At 36.4% G+C, this 18,412-nt stretch overlaps 2 protein-coding genes across 4 annotated transcripts in view; one reads left to right on the top strand and one right to left on the bottom strand.

Annotated features, from left to right (window-relative positions):
• Window positions 1-18,412, top strand: part of LOC110447373 (GPI inositol-deacylase-like) — a 53,789-nt gene that overhangs the window by 26,370 nt on the left and 9,007 nt on the right. The window contains exon 21 of the mRNA XM_021493011.1: window positions 17,976-18,066. Coding sequence (XP_021348686.1) covers window positions 17,976-18,066 — 91 coding nt within the window. The remainder of the gene's footprint in view (window positions 1-17,975; window positions 18,067-18,412) is intronic.
• On the bottom strand, window positions 5,371-13,565 carry LOC110447374. 3 transcript variants are annotated; one of them, XM_021493013.1, is made up of 2 exons: window positions 13,400-13,565; window positions 5,371-7,966 (listed from the first exon to the last, which is right to left on the bottom strand). In XM_021493013.1, the coding sequence occupies exon 2, from the start codon at window positions 7,877-7,879 to the stop codon at window positions 6,482-6,484; it is 1,398 nt and encodes a 465-aa protein (XP_021348688.1). In that variant the 5' UTR covers window positions 7,880-7,966; window positions 13,400-13,565; the 3' UTR covers window positions 5,371-6,481. The 3 variants fall into 3 exon arrangements, with proteins under 3 accessions (XP_021348688.1, XP_021348687.1, XP_021348689.1); XM_021493012.1 differs by lacking the exon at window positions 13,400-13,565 and adding an exon at window positions 11,452-12,341; XM_021493014.1 differs by lacking the exon at window positions 13,400-13,565 and adding an exon at window positions 8,061-8,109.

Below are 18,412 nucleotides of genomic sequence, written 5' to 3'. Positions count from 1 at the left end.
CTAGAGATAAGTATGGTGTCTCTGTGTATTATACCCTAGAGATAACTTATGATGTCGTATATTATAGGAGACACTATCAATACAGGAAATGGACACCATCACACTGCTCTACTGTTACATATCCTTTACCTCAGTTTTTGACAAACAGGTGTTTTATGTACTGGTTTTCTAACATGTTGAAATGTAATGCTTTAATTTACATTTCACTTGAGTGCATCCTAACGATTATCTATGTTGTGTTTTATGGTTGCTGTGGAGCTGGTGATGACAGTTTCCTATTGTACCTGGTCGTCCCGGGACTAGAGTGACATTGTGTTCTTTATGTACATTTTAAAAGCTTGGTATTGAGTCACAACTCATTATTTTTAATTGCCTCCATCTGATCAATGTTAATCATTGGCTTGATATTGGAATGGGCGGATTTAAATGAACGCATTTTAAATTGGGATTTGGTTGTTAATGCATAGAAGTATTTAAGTATAAGCACTGTCAGCTCTTTGCAAATATTGATTTTTTTGGGGGGTTAATTTGTGAAGAGACACAAATTCAAATATCCTGAGAATATTTATTAAGACACAATTTTAACAAGGAACATGTAGCAATGTTTAATTCTTCTCATGAATTCTTATACCCATGAAAATGTCATCAGAAAACAATTGTAAAAATAAGTATTGGTAAAAAATTATGAACTGACATCTCAAAAACTGTGTTTCTAATCCTCAAGATGTTTTTTTGGCTCCAAAACAGAGTATTTTCATGTACTGTATATCTGTGATAATCTTGTTTATCTGAAATTCCCTGTGGTCCAAACAATCATGACATTACAAGACTCCATATTAACTTTGATAGCAAATAGCTGCCATTAACAAAATGTTTTAATTTACGTTAGCTTTGATAGCTTACAGTAGAGCGTAACTTCCATCAGTAATTAATGTAAACTTCGATGCAGAATAAGTACCAAAAACATCATGTTTTGATTTATGGTGACTTTGATACACAGAACAGTTAACGATCATAAACAAGATATTTTTATATTTTTAAAACATTTTTTCTAAAGGCCCACATAAATTGTCGATGGTTGGGTATACAAATGTTATGAAATGATGGCGGAAACCTTGGGAGGTCTATANGGGGGGGCGGATTTCATTGCTGTGTTTTACAATAATGAGATTTTGAAAGTTTTTGTGAAGTGAGGAATTAGTAAACTCCTATAGGCTATGTACTGGGTGGTATATACCCTGATATATATGTAAAATTGGCGAAGTCACAAGGACTTGTCTAAGACTACCTCTGGTGATGGGAGATTCGACTGATCCCTGATAAGTCATGTATCCATGGTAACGAAGGACTCACCTATCCTCTGTTGTAGCAACACCTGTACCTGTTCTTAATATCGACATGTTGTTGTGACAAAGTTAAATCCAGGACTAGCTCACAAGTAAATAGGAAACCCTGGACTACCCCACGAGTTAATACCACAGCAGGACGAGTTCATTAAAAACGGTCCCATAACTGATATACAAGATACCATATTCATAGATCACAGCTTTTCAAGTTAATTTAGACATTCTGATCCTAATCTTTTAAATGTTTCATTGTGAAAGCGTGTGTGATCACCTTATAGGTTGCCTAGCTGATACCTGATATGGAACACAGGAGAGATAAGATTATCTCCACTTAATAACCACCAATTCTCTCTTTATGATCTAGATATTCTGATGGATCAAGTACACACCAAGAGGTGCGTACCATGATTGATGTAACGATGCCTTTCCTGTCTCCATATGGTTTCACTGACATAAAACCTGGGCCATATATTACATGTAACATTAGTCAGACTCGGTGATAGGTGTCCCAGTATTGTGTAATATATCAGGGTCCTAGCATTAACTCAACCACACCAGAGTAATCTTAGTTATGGAGGACAAGTTGGAGTCAACTTGGTAATAATACATCTTAACTACTAAAGTACCAGGTAATTTAATGGTAGCCATTCACAAGTCAATGTGACGTCTGACTTACTCACTGACCAGATTAATCATTACTTTAGTTTTGTAAGCCAGTCAACGGTCAACATGGTTCCTAACATACACATGTCAGACAGTCACCATGGTTTCTAATATGCACTTGTCAGACAGTCACCATGGTTCCTAACATACACTTGTCAGACAGTCAACAGGGTTCCTAACATACACTTGTCAGACAGTCAACATGGTTCCGAACATACACTTGTCAGACAGGCAACATGGTTCCTAACATACACTTGTTAGACAGTCACCATGGTTCTTAACATACACTTGTCAGACAGTCAGCATGGTTCCTAACATACACTTGTCAGACAGTCAACATAGTTCCTAACATACACTTGTCAGACAGTCAACATGGATCTTAACATACACTTGTCAGACAGTCACCATGGTTTCTAATATACCCTTGTCAGACAGTCAACATGGTTCCTAACACTTGTCAGACAGGCAACATGGTTCCTAACATACACTTGTCAGACAGGCAACATGGTTCCTAACATACACTTGTTAGACAGTCACCATGGTTCTTAACATACACTTGTCAGACAGTGACCATGGTTCCTAACAGACACTTGTCAGACAGTCAACATAGTTCCTAACATACACTTGTCAGACAGTCACCATGGTTCTTAACATACACTTGTCAGACAGTCAGCATGGTTCCTAACATACACTTGTCAGACAGTCACCATGGTTTCTAATATACCCTTGTCAGACAGTCAACATGGTTCCTAACACTTGTCAGACAGGCAACATGGTTCCTAACATACACTTGGCAGAAAGTCACCATGGTTCGTAACATACACTTGTCAGACAGTCAACATGGTTCCGAACATACACTTGTCAGACAGGCAACATGGTTCCTAACATACACTTGTTAGACAGTCACCATGGTTCTTAACATACACTTGTCAGACAGTGACCATGGTTCCTAACAGACACTTGTCAGACAGTCAACATGGTTCCTAATATACACCTGTCAGCCAGTCAACATGGTTCCTAATATACACATGTCAGACAGTCACAATGGTTCCTAACATACACTTGTCAGACAGTCAAGATGGTTCCTAACATACACATGTCAGACAGTCACCATGGTTTCTAACATACACTTGTCAGACAGTCAACATGGATCTTAACATACACTTGTCAGACAGTCAACATGGTTCCTTACATACACTTGTCAGACAGTCAACATGGTTCGTAACATGCACTTGTCAGACAGTCAACATGGTTCCTAACATGTGTATGTCAGCCAGTCAACATGGTTCCTAACATACACTTGTCAGACAGCCACCATGGTTCCTAACATAAACTTGTCAGACAGTCAACATGGTTCCTAACACTTGTCAGACAGGCAACATGGTTCCTAACATACACTTGTCAGACAGTAAACATGGTTCCTAACATACACATGTCAGACAGTCACCATGGTTCCTAACATAAACTTGTCAGACAGTCAACATGGTTCCTAACATTCACTTGTCAGACAGTCAACATGGTTCCTAACACTTGTCAGACAGGCAACATGGTTCCTAACATACACTTGTTAGACAGTCACCATGGTTCTTAACATACACTTGTCAGACAGTCACCATGGTTCTTAACATACACTTGTCAGACAGTCACCATGGTTCTTAACATACACTTGTCAGACAGTGACCATGGTTCCTAACAGACACTTGTCAGACAGTCAACATAGTTCCTAACATACACTTGTCAGACAGTCAACAGGGTTCCTAACATACACTTGTCAGACAGTCAACATAGTTCCTAACATACACTTGTCAGACAGTCACCATGGTTCCTAACCAAATGAGCTACCTGGTTACAAGTAGTGAACCTGGTGCCCAACTCAAAACACACGGGTCAGTCAAAGTCCAGGAGGGTGAGAAAATCAAATCTCTGTTTGTTTGATGGATCAGTGGCATTCAGCACTGAATGAAGGAAGAATTACAATATACACAAATGTATCTTTGGTAGAATTTAATGTTGTCTTAAAGACTAAATTACAACATCAGACATTGATAACAACACTTGCTGAGTGCTACTTATAATAGCACCTTCAGCTACAAGGCTCACATATATACATATCTTAAATCAGATCATTCACTCTTCACTCTTACATTGTATGCGTAAGCTCATACTCTGAACAGCAAGTTTCACAAACATATATGATTAAGGAAATAATTAACACAAAAGTGAGTGAAGTTCCTTCAAAGCTGTAAGTACATACGTACTGTAAATAAAAAGTGCTTTGTTTTTATATAACACTTATTTTGTGATTGAAATGGTAACAACACGTACAATCACCTGAGCACTATTATTCATATTTTAGTTAACGTAATGACAAGTGACCAGTATATTATTTCCTAAAATTTTCAAAAATAATGAAACAAATTAACAAAAATTAACAGGTATCTGGATTTCAGATGACAAGAAACAAAAAACATCTTTTAATTTTAAGGTATTTCTGATTTTTTTTTTTTTTTAAGTCTTCGGTTAAGGTTCCCTCAGCCAATCTTGTTGTCAAAATTTAAGCTATGGTCTTAATTTGTGAAAGAAATGGTAGAATATTCACAAAACCGTGGTACATGTATATGTTATTGACGGTTCTCACACATAAAAGTGTAAATAAATATGATAGGAAATGTAAATAGTTTACATTAACCTCATAGACAGAAACATGATGTCCGGTATCCGTCAAAGTATTGAGATGTGATGTCCAGTAACCATGGTTACACAACACACATTGACTGTAAAAAAACAAAATAATATTCCAGTAACCATGGTAATACATTCGACATTGAGCGTAACATATTGAGATTTGGTGTCTGGTCTTCACAGTAGACTGTAAAGTACTGAGATGTGATGTCTAGTAACCATGGTAACACATTAGACATAGACTGTAAAGTACTGAGATGTAATGTCTAGTAACCATGGTAACACATTAGACGTAGACAGTAAAGTATTGAGATGTAATGTCTAGTACACATTAGACATAGACTGTAAAGTACTGAGATGTATCCATGGTAACACTATACAGTTCCGTATGTATTAGTTCGTACATTTAAATGTAAAATATTTGGTAGTGAGACGTTCTGAAAGGCTTTACCAATAGGTCTTAAATTGAAGTTCTTATAGCAGGACAACATAGGAAATGTAAACTTTTCTTGTTGTAATGTACACAAGTTAAGTTAATCTGGATATAGAAACACTAACAGAAAATAGTAAACACATGTTTATGTCTGTATCTAAGGTAGCGTCATCAAAATGTTATACATATTTCTAAATAAAAAATTATCAAATCATAGTAATTTAAACTGAAAATGTTTTGATTTTTAAAAAATACCTTAAAAATATTCAATGAAGAAATTTTGTTAAACAATTGTAAATTTGTTTACTAATTAGCAGACTTTTTTACCATTACATATTTCACAATCTTGCCTTTATATTGAGACAGTTTTATGCATTTTTACACTCCAGTTAAACAGGTGCACTAATTGTCAAGTCTACTGGTAACTGTTTTGTACTTAAAACATTAAAAATATTGTTTCAAGTTACTGGTAATATATTTTTAGTGATTAATAATAAACTACTAAATAATGAATTGCTTGATTGTGTTTTATTACGATCATTGTGATGCGGCCCTCGTGACTGCGTATGTGAGGTGTGTATAGGCGGGTAGTGTTGACGGCGTGTATATAATACTGGTGGCGGTAGATTTGCTATAGGTAGATCAATACATACATTCAATTTAACCAACTTCAAAGTTAAGTACAATGTCTTGCCTTATGTCCTATATCAGTACATGTATTGGCATTAATTTAAAAAGACTGTTGAGTTGTATAGATAATCAGAACAACTAGTATTAGTCGATGGAACTAAGGTATGCCTATCACACTCTGAGTGTACATTGTAGGTAGCTTTGTACCCACTGGCACCAGGGTGCTGCATTACTTGTCCCCAGTGTGGGGAAATATTCATATGGCATTGCCTTACACAGAAAAATATAAACTAATTTGTCATACCTTTAATTAACCATGCATGTACAGTATACAAATTAACTTGTCCTACCAATGATTAACAGCTCTGTTAGACAGATAATACAGATGGAAACTATTTACTTATTACTCATTTGTCATCATAATCATAATAAAAGTAACAAATTTTTGTATGTTATCGTATAAATATTACTAAAATCAGTATTTCAGTTAGAGAAATAACAGCTTCCTAGGGTTTACAACAGACATTGTCAACCAATGAATATAAATGATATTGTCAAAATGAATGAATATGTTAGACCAGACATTGAAGTTAGATACTCACAAGGCAAGGAGACAATAAGGTCCATATAAATCACAGAGGAAGTTAGCAGATATCTCTACTACAATTAATAACATTGTAACCTACAACACCTAAAAAACTGGAATCCTTAGATCACATAACATTGTCTATGTGATAGAGTTTTCGTAACTTTCCTGATCATCCTCCATTTCCTCGGGTATGGCGGGTGTTTGAGGGATGCCCCTATAGCTGTCCAGCCCGCTGATATCTGGATGGGTAGGGGTGACATTGGACAGGGCTGACTCACCCTGCCTGGCCCCCTCGGATGGAGTACAGGTTCCACTCCTGTACTGAGTATCCCCGTCAAACAGAGTGTCAGATTGGCTACTTATAACTGTCTGAGTATAGAACTTCCTTTGACTAGCAGACTGGTGCATTAGTAAACCATTCACATGTTTCTTTAAAGCAGAATTCAATCTCTTAAAAATCTTTCCCCCTTCAGCACGCTCAAGGGTTATACGAGCAGTAGAACCAATCCTAGAGTCGAAGTTACGATCCAAATCATTCATCACTTTTCTGTCATGCACCATGTTGTCTATCGCCTTGGTAATCTTAGCTGTACGACTTTTCACTGGCACTTTTGTGTCACGTCCAAGTTTGGATGCTGTTTCATTCACTTTGTCAGCGCCAGTCCTTCTTCCATAACTGGTCCTACTTTTATCTAATGTTAACCTTCCTATTGAGTTTGTATCAGAGTGTTTCTCATCCGAATTTGCTTCACCATTTTGTTCATGGTCCTGAATCACTCTATTTCTCAGTCTTGATCTAATAGCCATTTTACAGTCGTCCACCGATAAGACATTGAGAAGATTGTTTGATTGTGATCTCATAGACAACACCGTCTGGTCCTTCACCTGTATCATGTGTCCCCTGTTCTCCATCCTGAACTGTGTAACACTACTTAGGACCTCAACATCACTCAGATTGTCCTGTTCATCATCCTCATCCCTCGGCATGTCTTTGACTTCCCCGTTAGGGATGATCTCCTTAGCCTGGTTCAGTGGTGATCCTCCTTCCGTCCTGATACAGCGCTCTGCTGGTGCCTTAGCATCACCCGTGTGTGTTACCTGTTTCCTATTGATTCGTATTGATTGGCTCCTGGAGGCATTTACCTTGTGGAGTTGCTCTCTCTGGGCTGCGTAGTGTAGTGACGTCTCAGCTAAGTTACTGGTCACAGTTTGCATGTCATTTGTGGAGTTTGACCAAGCACTCCTGGGCCGAGGTTTCTCGTGCCCATTAACCTGAAAAGGTGTGTTCGTGCGTACTATTTCAGAGATTGGTCGGACATCTTTGGTAGCTTTGGATTGAGACCTGTCTGGTCTGGCAGAACAAGTTTTTCTCAAAGTTTTGGATACATCTTTCCTCCAAACTTCGATTTGTTGAAGTTTGTGAGCAGGGAGATAAGGCACCTTTGATGCCTTGCAGACACGCCCATCTGCCTTGAGGTGGTAGATTTGACTCCAGTCCTGGAGTTTTGTGTGGTACAACAGTGTCTGCTGATTCATCTTGGTTACACGACCAGCCTTATGGACCCAACACTTCTGTCACCTCACTGCAACACTTCTCCCTCACACCATCGTACACCATTTCCTCTGAAAAACATGGCAGATTTTTTTTATGAGACTGAGAAATGTATTTGTTATCAAATCTACGTGTCAAAAAATGTTGCTAAAAACAGATTAATACCGGTTGGTGTGAGATAAGGGGTGCCCTGCGCCAGGACAGGGTTCTCCAGTACACACTGTTTGACTACTTGTCACTCTCACTTCAAATAATGATACCGCTCTTTTCATCATCTGTGTGCCAAACAAACAGATAGAAATAAAGGGCACTTCAACCAGAAACAAATGAGGTCTCCCCGGAGTATTGTACCTGATGAAGTTTACTCAGTAGGTAAAATGTTCACAGTGATTTCTCAATTACATTCCCATTTGTCAGATTACTTTAAGATTGCTGTGCAAAAAACCCAATATAACCCTTTTTGGGACTTTAAATGAGCATAATAATTGATTATGTACATATAAATTTATTCCCAAATAAATATTAGCCTATCCACAAAACACTTTTATTAGTCTTTCCCTTTTAGGGTTTGGCCGATTTAATCCATCATTACACAACCTTGACAGCAGACACTGCTTTGTTGTTTGCCGGCCGGGTAGGTTAGGTATGTGACCAGGTGGATTGGTGCTCAGTGCGGGGTCAACCTATCGACTGGGCAGTATTTAAACGTGTGATTAAACTAATCATATTAATGATATACTTAGTGTGTGATTATGGTAATTACACCTGTAGGTATCTGAGTAGTAGAGGATAAATGTGTACTCAGCCTAGCCAGGGAAGTTTTATGTAGGCGATTCAAACAATACCAGTGTATTCTGTTTCAGTTATAGATGCAATGCTACAAAAGGTTCCCCAGTGAGATATAGGAGAATCACATAGATATTTATTATTTACACATAGCAACTGATATTCCTGGAAAAGATACATCAATGTACAGCCCAAGGTTACAATTATCATCTAGTTACCGTGGCGACAGAATTGATGTCGCCCTCTCACCTTGGGCTGTTAGCATGATAACCTGTGCCTTTTAACCTACATCCAAACGATTTGATTGTGTAATTATCCATGGCAGACAGTCTAGTTCCCTGCAGGTAACGATGCATGGTCATTGCTTCATTAACTCAACAATCTAACAGAGGACTGACATATGTGAACACTTGTGAACATGAAGTTCATTAACAATAAATGTCCAAATACAAGTATCACCTACTTTAGCAACAAGTATATAAAACAAATGGTACTCTGTCCTCGATGAAGTGTTAAGTTATGTCCCTGCGCCTACCTTTTAGGTTTTTTTTCAAACTGCCAATTAACTCATTAAAAATCCATGTATAACGTTAACCAATTTTATTGATTCATTTTTAGTTTTATGGTTCAATAAAATGACTGCGGTCCATGATTGCTATGTTTAATTGCTAAAGCTGAATGGTATGCAGTTCTACATAATCTGTATGGTCGTTTGGCACACAATGTAAATGTGGGAATCGGCAAAGAGATTGATTTTTATAAATTTGTGAAATTCGTTTTACATTCAGATTCAAATAATAATTTGAAATGTCTGCAAAATTAATCTGGAATGAATATAACATAAATAAATACTCCATGAATATGAACGAGTGAATTACCTTGGCATGCTTTGTGAATATAGCAGAAGTTGTGACTGGTGTTGGTGTTTACCCCATGTCTGGATACCCCAAGGTTTACAGGGAAATTGAGTAAAAGAGGGTCCTTTAGGTCATGGATTCGATCACAATAGGTGAGGTAATGTCGACCAGATTCGTCCTTACAAGGGTCTTCTTCACTATTAATACTACCAGAAATACCTGCTCCTTCGTCTGTTGTATTTCAATCTGAATATGGTAGTTTTTGTGATTAGAAGAGTTGAGTTACAGTTTGTTCTCAGTTATTACTACAATTATCAAAAAACTTCCTTTGAAGTTTAATATCCAATATTAAGTATACAGTGTAGTGCTATTTGTGACTACTTTGACTTCTCCCCTGTTGAAATTTTAGCCAAATGATTGTTTGGAACTAAGTTGATGCCAACGAAGTCTTACTGAGTATCAGTGTTTTTTACCAGAAACCACTAATTGCAGGAAAGCTTTATTTAAGTACCTTTGTTTTAAAACGTAATCCTTTAAAAAAAAATGTGCTGAACCTGTACAGGTCCCTGAAATAGGTACATCAATGACTTGATGGCCTTCAACACTTATTTCTCATTTTCATTCAAATATATTTTCATCAGAATTTTCAATAGGGTTCTGTATCAATTTTATTATCAAATTGCATGTAAAATTGAAATTTATTGATTAGACTCATCGATACTTATCTATTTCAATGTTTTTTGTAAGGTTTTGTCCTGACTAGTTCAGCTTTTCTATAAAACTGTAACTATAGCATTATCTCTGATATCATACAACGTCATTTCAAATTTCAATTCATATTGTATATATATGTATTCATAAATATTGGATAACAATCTTTAAATGTCTAAGTCGACTTCCATTAATGCAGGCAACATTACACCCCTATAACAAATTGTAATTTTGATATTATTTCTCCCTGAGGAAGTTTGAGACAAATAGTTTTGAGTCAATGTTTGGCAGTAAGTATTAGATTTCTCTTTTCTTAAGTTCTAGATAAGATTTGACGGTGGGGGTTGATGACTGTCCTCTGTATGACAGAAGGGGTTTTAGTGGTACACTTATACAGGACTAGGTATAAGGATGTTTTACAAAGCAATTACCTTTTACAGTTTACATGTCATGTTCCTGATAGTACTACACTGAAGAAATACATAGGGGGCTTCAGGTGGTGTAGTTAATGCTACAGAGCTACAAAGGAGTCCCTATGTAAGAGGTCTCCTCCAGTATTTGGCAATCTTTGGCCCTGCACTTATCCTATTAGTGGCGTTTGAGTTTGTTACTTAAACTGTTGACTGGGCAAACTATGTGGATTAGAATCACTTATATAGAAGGTCATACAGTTAAATTGGAAGTGATTTTGCAATTTTAAATTCAATATCAGTAAAAAAAAAATTGTCTAAATTTTCAAAAAGTTGATTATACACCAGTTACGATATGATTTGTTGTAACGATCCCAGTGAGCAGGTCTACATAGTAGATTATAAGTCTGTAGAGTGTGATTGATATCCGTATTAATCAGTGTATTGGTAAGTATAATCCACGCGGTGGACACGTTAATGTATTATATATAGAGACAATGGCGAGGTATGCCATACATGTTTGGTAGTGTGTAACACAAGACACGGTCACAATTCAATGACAACTATACATAGCCTCGCTGCACACTAACATCACATCTGGTTTGCTATTCTTACAACTTGGTTCCCACAACTGTAGTGCCAAAATTATTTCTGTACTGAATTTATCTTAAATAAGTTAAGTGTGATTATTAATTCTTGTCAGTAATAGGTTGATTAAATCTATGTGTTGTGTTTCGATTATAGATATAAGAAATGAGAATAAATGACAGATCCTAGTTATGAAATACAAACCATTTTACAAAACTCCGAGAGGTAGACATTATAATATTCCATACACACATCCATGCAATGTTCCATTGGTGCAATGATCTCAAGTTATGGCCACATCTATATTTTATGTTTCCTTGAACACTATACCACAGTCTAGACGTATCTGATCAACTCTGGTAATTCTTCGTCGAAATAAGTTTGTCAAACCCTCCGTCGTCAATAGGTGTTGAAACTTGTTATCTTAAAATCACAGACTTTGAATGAGAATAAACCCAGATTCCATCTTAGAGATGTATTTGTTGTTTTGTTTTTGTGTTTTGTGGCCAAAATAGTTTTGAGTTCTATTGTTGACCCGTGTGGGACAATGTGGGTTGTGCAGTGGGACAGCGTGGCAGGTCAGTCATACATCAGACCCATTGTCTTGGACCATCCATACCACCTATCAGCACGGTATCACTCCGACACCAATCAGATCCATCGTCCGGAACAGTCTTTATCTCCTCCAATACACAACCACCAATACGCTACATGGTGTCCCGCTACAAACAGCACAGCCGCTTAGTACACCAGTCATCAGGCCTGACTTTTAAACCTAGGAATGGCTTTTTTTATACCGAATGATTTAAAGTTACATTCCATTGTTCATGTATTGACAGCTTATTGCTAAATCATTCACACCAATCAATACAAGGGATTCACCACAATCGAACTTCTGTCAGAACACACCATTCGATGTGTGCACCAACGTCCACTGCAGCACACCCCAATGTTTGTCAATCTTAATTCTAGTCCCGACCAATTAGGCGATGTCTTTGGTTGACTGGTTTGGTACTAACAAGGATCAGTAAGTGACCTCTTCCTTTGTAAGTAATGGTCACCCTACTGCTGGAGACGAGTGAGAGGCATGTCACACTAGCCACCGTGTCAATAAATAGTAACAGATTTCCCCTAGGCAGGTGTATCCTTAGATTTTACAGTCAAAATCACACCACGCAAAATTCAATATGAGAAGATTATAACTGTCAGTCTGATAGCATTGAAACAGAAAATTGGCTCCTAGTCTTGGCTGTAGGTATGTGGAGTGTGAAGACTTAGCCTCACTAAATAGGACTGTTTTGTATTGTTTGTTTTCTTCACAAATAATGCTGTATACTATCGGAATGACTGAATTAACTTTATAAACATTTGAATGTCCTCATAGGTCACAACACCTAGTGTGTTCCATGATGAGTAACCTGTAATTGATGTCTTCTACCTATAATGAAGTTCCTTCACACCTGTACAGGTACACTCTTGTCTAAAAGATGTAAGGCCAAGATTTTAATAAAGTTGGTTTGGGATATCAACCTCTATTCATGTAAATCATAATAATACTGAACAATCTTGTCAAATTCTTAAATCTGTAAACTTGATCTGAATAGGTATGGAATGACAAGGGAGGGCAGACTATGAAACTGCTTACCTGTGTTCATCAAGGTACATGTAGATTTTTGCTTACATGTAATTATCAGGACATTTGTACCTGTAGTATATTAGTGTTTATCTGTGTACATCAGGGTACATATTCACCTCTGCTTACCTGTTTTCATCAAGGTTCATGTAGATTTTTGCTTACATGTAATTATTAGGACATATGTACCTGTAGTATATTAGTGCTTACCTGTGTACATCAGGGTACATATTCACCTCTGCTTACCTGTGTTCATCAGGGTATCTGTTGTACATTAGTGCTTACCTGTGTTCATCAAGGTATCTGTTGTACATTAGTGCTTACCTGTGTTCATCAAGGTATCTGTTGTACATTAGTGCTTACCTGTGTTCATCAAGGTATCTGTTGTACATTAGTGCTTACCTGTGTTCATCAAGGTATCTGTTGTACATTAGTGCTTACCTGTGTTCATCAAGGTATCTGTTGTACATTAGTGCTTACCTGTGTTCATCAAGGTATCTGTTGTACATTAGTGCTTACCTGTGTTCATCATGCTTCTCTGTGTATGTCAGGCTAACCCGTTATATCAACTTATGCCTGGACATCCTTTGTCATCAGGTTTGGTTATTTGTTTGCTCATCAGGGTACATATACCAACATATACTAATTGTTAGGTCTAGGTAAAGCATCACACAGATCCACATTTAGGTCGAAAGTCCTTTCAACCTGTGCTAACTTAGATGGCAACCTGCCTCGTCTGCTATAGTCTTGTGTCAGTACAGTAGATAATACAGTGTGTTCTCATTGATATCATGTCATTTGTCAGAGAATAAATGTGATAGTAAGAGTTAGGAATCAACAGCTGTCTGGATCAATGTCTATATATCAAGCCAATGTGTGATAATTGACCTGCAGCTTTGTTACCAGTCTCAATTGATAACATAGGTTTAATCCTACAAAGTAATTTTTACATGAAATAGATTAATTGAGTTACTGGCACTAGAATATGATATGAAAAGTCCTTGTTAAATCTCATGATAGAAAACAATTTCATTTATATAGATAAAAATTGTATTGAGAACATTTTTGTTATAGAGGAAAAAAAACATTAACCAAAATGTAATATTAAGCAGTATAGCAGAGGAATCCACAGTAGTGATTGAGGTTTTACATATTGGTAAAGAAATTTGAATGTTTGAATAAATAATCTAACTTTGTTACAGAAATAATAACACATGATTGAATGTATGAATTCCATTTGCATGTTACTGTTAGAAGATTTGTTTTCTCACAGTTGCTGAAAGCCTTCATATCAACAGACCATTGGTCATTAAATACTTCTACTGGTACAGGAAGTCAAGTTTATTACCAGCTAAGCTGAATATTAGTCATGTGAGAAAGCACATACACTGTGTGTGTTCTGGTACAATGCTATGACCTGGACAATTGTGATATGTAATTGTAGATTATTTATGTTTCATTAATATCAATAGTGTCACTGGTGGGAGGTACAGGATGAGGCCTGTATTAGATATCCATATCTATCAGGCTCACATGACAGGCTGTTTGTTCAGTGTGTTTGATCCAAGATTTTGGTAACAAAGTTCTGTTATAAGTCAATATTTCCTCAGTTATACGGGGTATCAAACCCTGTAACACAAATATTTGTTTAGAAGTTACACCTGGGTGACTGACAAACACCTGCCTAATTATAACCTTCCTCCAGATATTTTGGAAGTATATTCTGTACATATCCTATTGTCACGTACGTGGGTATGTGTTGTTTGTTAGTTGTACAAGTTATTGGAGACATTGGTAACACATATTCCTTAGTGACCGACACATAAAACAGAATCCCAGCAACCTTCTCAACTTCAGTCTCCCTGTAGGTCTCATTGAATGTTCTCAAACAAGAACAAAGGTATATAAACCTCTCAAATCTGAACAAATTACAAAATAAGGCATTTTAACTGACCACAGATAACTTATAGTTTACAGTCGACGGGGTGCTGTGTGAGTACTAACCTGCATAATGAGGTTTTCGTATTACACAGGTATCGATAAAGACAGTGTGCACTATATTACCTTGTAAATACTAAATACAGTACATTTCGCTTAATATCACTTCTCATTTGTCAGAGAAAAACATGATATTAACCAGAGAATGACATAAAAAGAAAACATGTTTTTCTGACCATTTCAGATGTCAAAACCTGGAAGTGACCATAATTAAATGTCCAAGTGTTATAGTTTTACAAAGAAGATCGTTTAGTAAAAAAATATTTGTAACCGACACGGCTTTTTTTTCATTAACAGTCAAATAATTGTCTTTTATTTGTTAATTTCATTGAAATATGGAGCTTCTTACCTTCATTTACCATTGATTTTTATGTGACACTTGTCAAAATAAAGTGATATTAAGCGAAATCAACACCAAAACAAGTGATAATAAAAGAGTTGAATTACATAGATTAAGTGACGTGATATTAAGCGAAATGTACTGTACTACATGTATAAAACTTTGTGAATACGTACTTACATTTACAATGAGGTATTCAGATTACTCAGGTGTCAGTTATAGTAGACAGCCAACATTAACATTAATAAATTATTCAGGTGTTGGTATAGACAGTGTACAATGTATATCTTTGTGAATCGAACCTTCATGATGGGATGTTCAAATCATTAAGGTGTCAATATAGACAGTGAATATAAACTTTGTGAATGCTGTTATCTTCACAATGAGGTATTCAGATTACTCAGGTGTCAATATAGACAGTGAATATAAACTTTGTGAATGCTGTTAGACAGTGGACATACTATTACCCTAACATTGAGGTATTCAGAATACTCAGGTGTCAGTTTAGACAGTGGACATTCTCTTTTTAAATACTGTAACCTTCACAATGAGGTATTCTGATTACTCAGGTGTCAATATAGAAGGTGTACACTATATAACAATTAGAATATTAGCCTTCACAATGAGGTGGCCAGGTTACTCAGTTGTCAGTTTAGACAGTGTAAATTGTATAACTCATAAATTTGTATAATTATGAAGTCAAGTGGTGTACCATCATAGCAGGTGTGAGTTGTGAAGTGGTCTGGTCTCTACGTGTATGTACTTACCATCAGAATGGGTGTGAACATAGACCAGTCCTCGACAGGGACACTTGATAACACTGACCAGGAACTAAACATGGTCAACACGCGTGTGGTAGAGATCAGATTTGTTTATAGTAATCTTTACTTGTTGCACCATATAATAATGTGTTGACGATTGGTTAATCACAGTGGGGTAGTGAGGCGTGAAGTCCGACGATCAAATACACAAAGTTGAGCCGGTCATTGTTTGCATTTGTATTTATACACAAGCTCTGTATTGTTTTTCAAATTCCGAACTTGACAAGAAAGTGACCTCTCTAATACCCATTGATCTTAATTATGTGTCATCCACTAGGCAAAGGAACCGGTCTAAGGACACAGAACTAGTGGGTGTTATTAGTTATATCTGGGCACGCTTCAGTCATTTAAACTGACCATTTTAACAAGATTAAGATTGCCCTTTCAATCAATGTACAAAGACATCAAGATTTTAGTGTTATAGTTGACCCTTGGGCCATGTAAAGGTCAGTTTTTCCACTTGACTACCTCAGGTTTAAATATTTGAAAATCAAACATACTCTGATCTAAGAAAGAGCCGACTTTCAAGTAACAGCATTGCACTCCTTGATAACTTCTCTTTAACTGTTTTCAGCATGTAGGACCCAGTAAAGGAAAGTTTGTATGATTCCGCTTACAGGGCATGACACGCTTTGTTGATTTCTTACCACAAACATTTATCATCATTGGGTACCGTATGGTTACAATAGAGTCTCATCAGTCATGGTGTCTGGGGAAGGTACAACACCGCTGTTCCTAGTGACATCTACTCAAGGTTACTCAACAAATCTAGGTACATACATATCACACTGATCATACAGTTTGTTGAAAACCCATTGGACCACTTTCAAGTGTTTTCTATAGTTTGGGTTGTCCTTAACCTAATGTGTTACTGGGTTTTTGTATCGGTTATATAAGGACCAGATACCATTGAAACATTTGTATTTACCCATGTATCTGGTGAATCAATGTCATTCTGTCAGTGATACTCTGTATTCACTTAAGTCTCATTCCATAAAATAGTCTTTGTGTGATTTTTATGAAATGCAAGAGTTGTAAATGATGTATAATTTGATATGCTGGTTGTATTGGCAATAGAGGTGGCAGATTTATCAAAATCTTTTAGATTTTGTAAGGTCAGATAACTGTTTGGTATTAACAGCGGCCTGTAACTGTAGCTTAAAAATATTTGTAAAGATCACATGCAGTTACTGGGAGACATGTATCTGAGATATACTCCAATATTGTCAATGTTCACTTCTTGTGACCTTTGACCTTCACTATTTTATTCTATTGAAATATTTTATAATACACCATACAGAGATTATTCGTCAAATAAAAGACACACAATTTTATATGTTACATATCTGGTTCCACAATTCAAAATATCAACATCGATAATTCCTTGATTGATATATAAATTTGAAATCAAGCACTTTATTTACTAAGTATTTTTAAGAATCTGATAAAACAAAAGATGAATTCAATAAATAAGTTTCAATTTGTGAAACGTTAACTTGGTCTCCTTTATTTAAGTAATAAAAAAACAAAAAACAAAAAAATATATAATTTATTAAAAACAAGAGCAATGACAATGATTTTTATATAATTAAAAACAAAAATACAAGAATTTATGTATTGATAACAGTCAGTATTAAAATCTACATAATAAGGTAATGTTGAAAAGTTTGTAAGGGAGATAACTCTCAAATAAATCACAAGTGTAATTGATAAGGTTGCATATAACCTTAAGATCAATCATCTGTTTATTGAGCCTCTATCTGTGTCAATGTACACTTACTTAATGTTTATTTACCCATTGACTGATGAATATTCATTAAAAAAAATCTTCTCTGAAATCTTTTTGCCACTATTGCTGAAACCTTGTGTTGACCTCTGTGCTACAGCTTTTGTCTGGTGTGGATCTCTTCATTATATGTAGATCTTTATGTTATAGCTGATGAGATTCTATGGCCCTCTCCTACCTGCATATATGGTTGCTGTACTACTGATGGGCCTCATACAGCAGCTTTTCATCATCACTCGAGGTAAATACCGCATCATCACAAACTCCAAGTACAATATACACTGTACAAGATTTTTTATACGCCCGTCGAAGACGGGGACGTATTATGTTATCACGTGAGCGGGCGGGCGGGCAAGCGAACGATGTCCGCTCGATATCTCGAGTAATTATTAACGGATTAACTTCAAACTTCACAACAAGGTTAATTACCATGAAACCTCGGACAAGTTCGATAACCGCCATTATCCGACCATAATTTGTGGAGTTATGCCCCTTTATGGATTTGCCGAAACAGTGTCCGCTCGATATCTCGAGTAATTATTAACGGATTAACTTCAAACTTCACAACAAGGTTAATTACCATGAAA

This window comes from Mizuhopecten yessoensis, unplaced genomic scaffold (genome assembly GCF_002113885.1).
Source record: "Mizuhopecten yessoensis strain PY_sf001 unplaced genomic scaffold, ASM211388v2 scaffold3339, whole genome shotgun sequence".
Lineage (NCBI taxonomy): Eukaryota > Metazoa > Mollusca > Bivalvia > Pectinida > Pectinidae > Mizuhopecten > Mizuhopecten yessoensis.
This window is presented reverse-complemented; position numbering and strand designations above follow the sequence as displayed.

Coding starts and splice junctions, on each gene's coding strand:
- LOC110447374 (XM_021493013.1), bottom strand. CDS start 7,879: ATGAATCAGCAGACACTGTTGTACCACACAAAACTCCAGGACTGGAGT.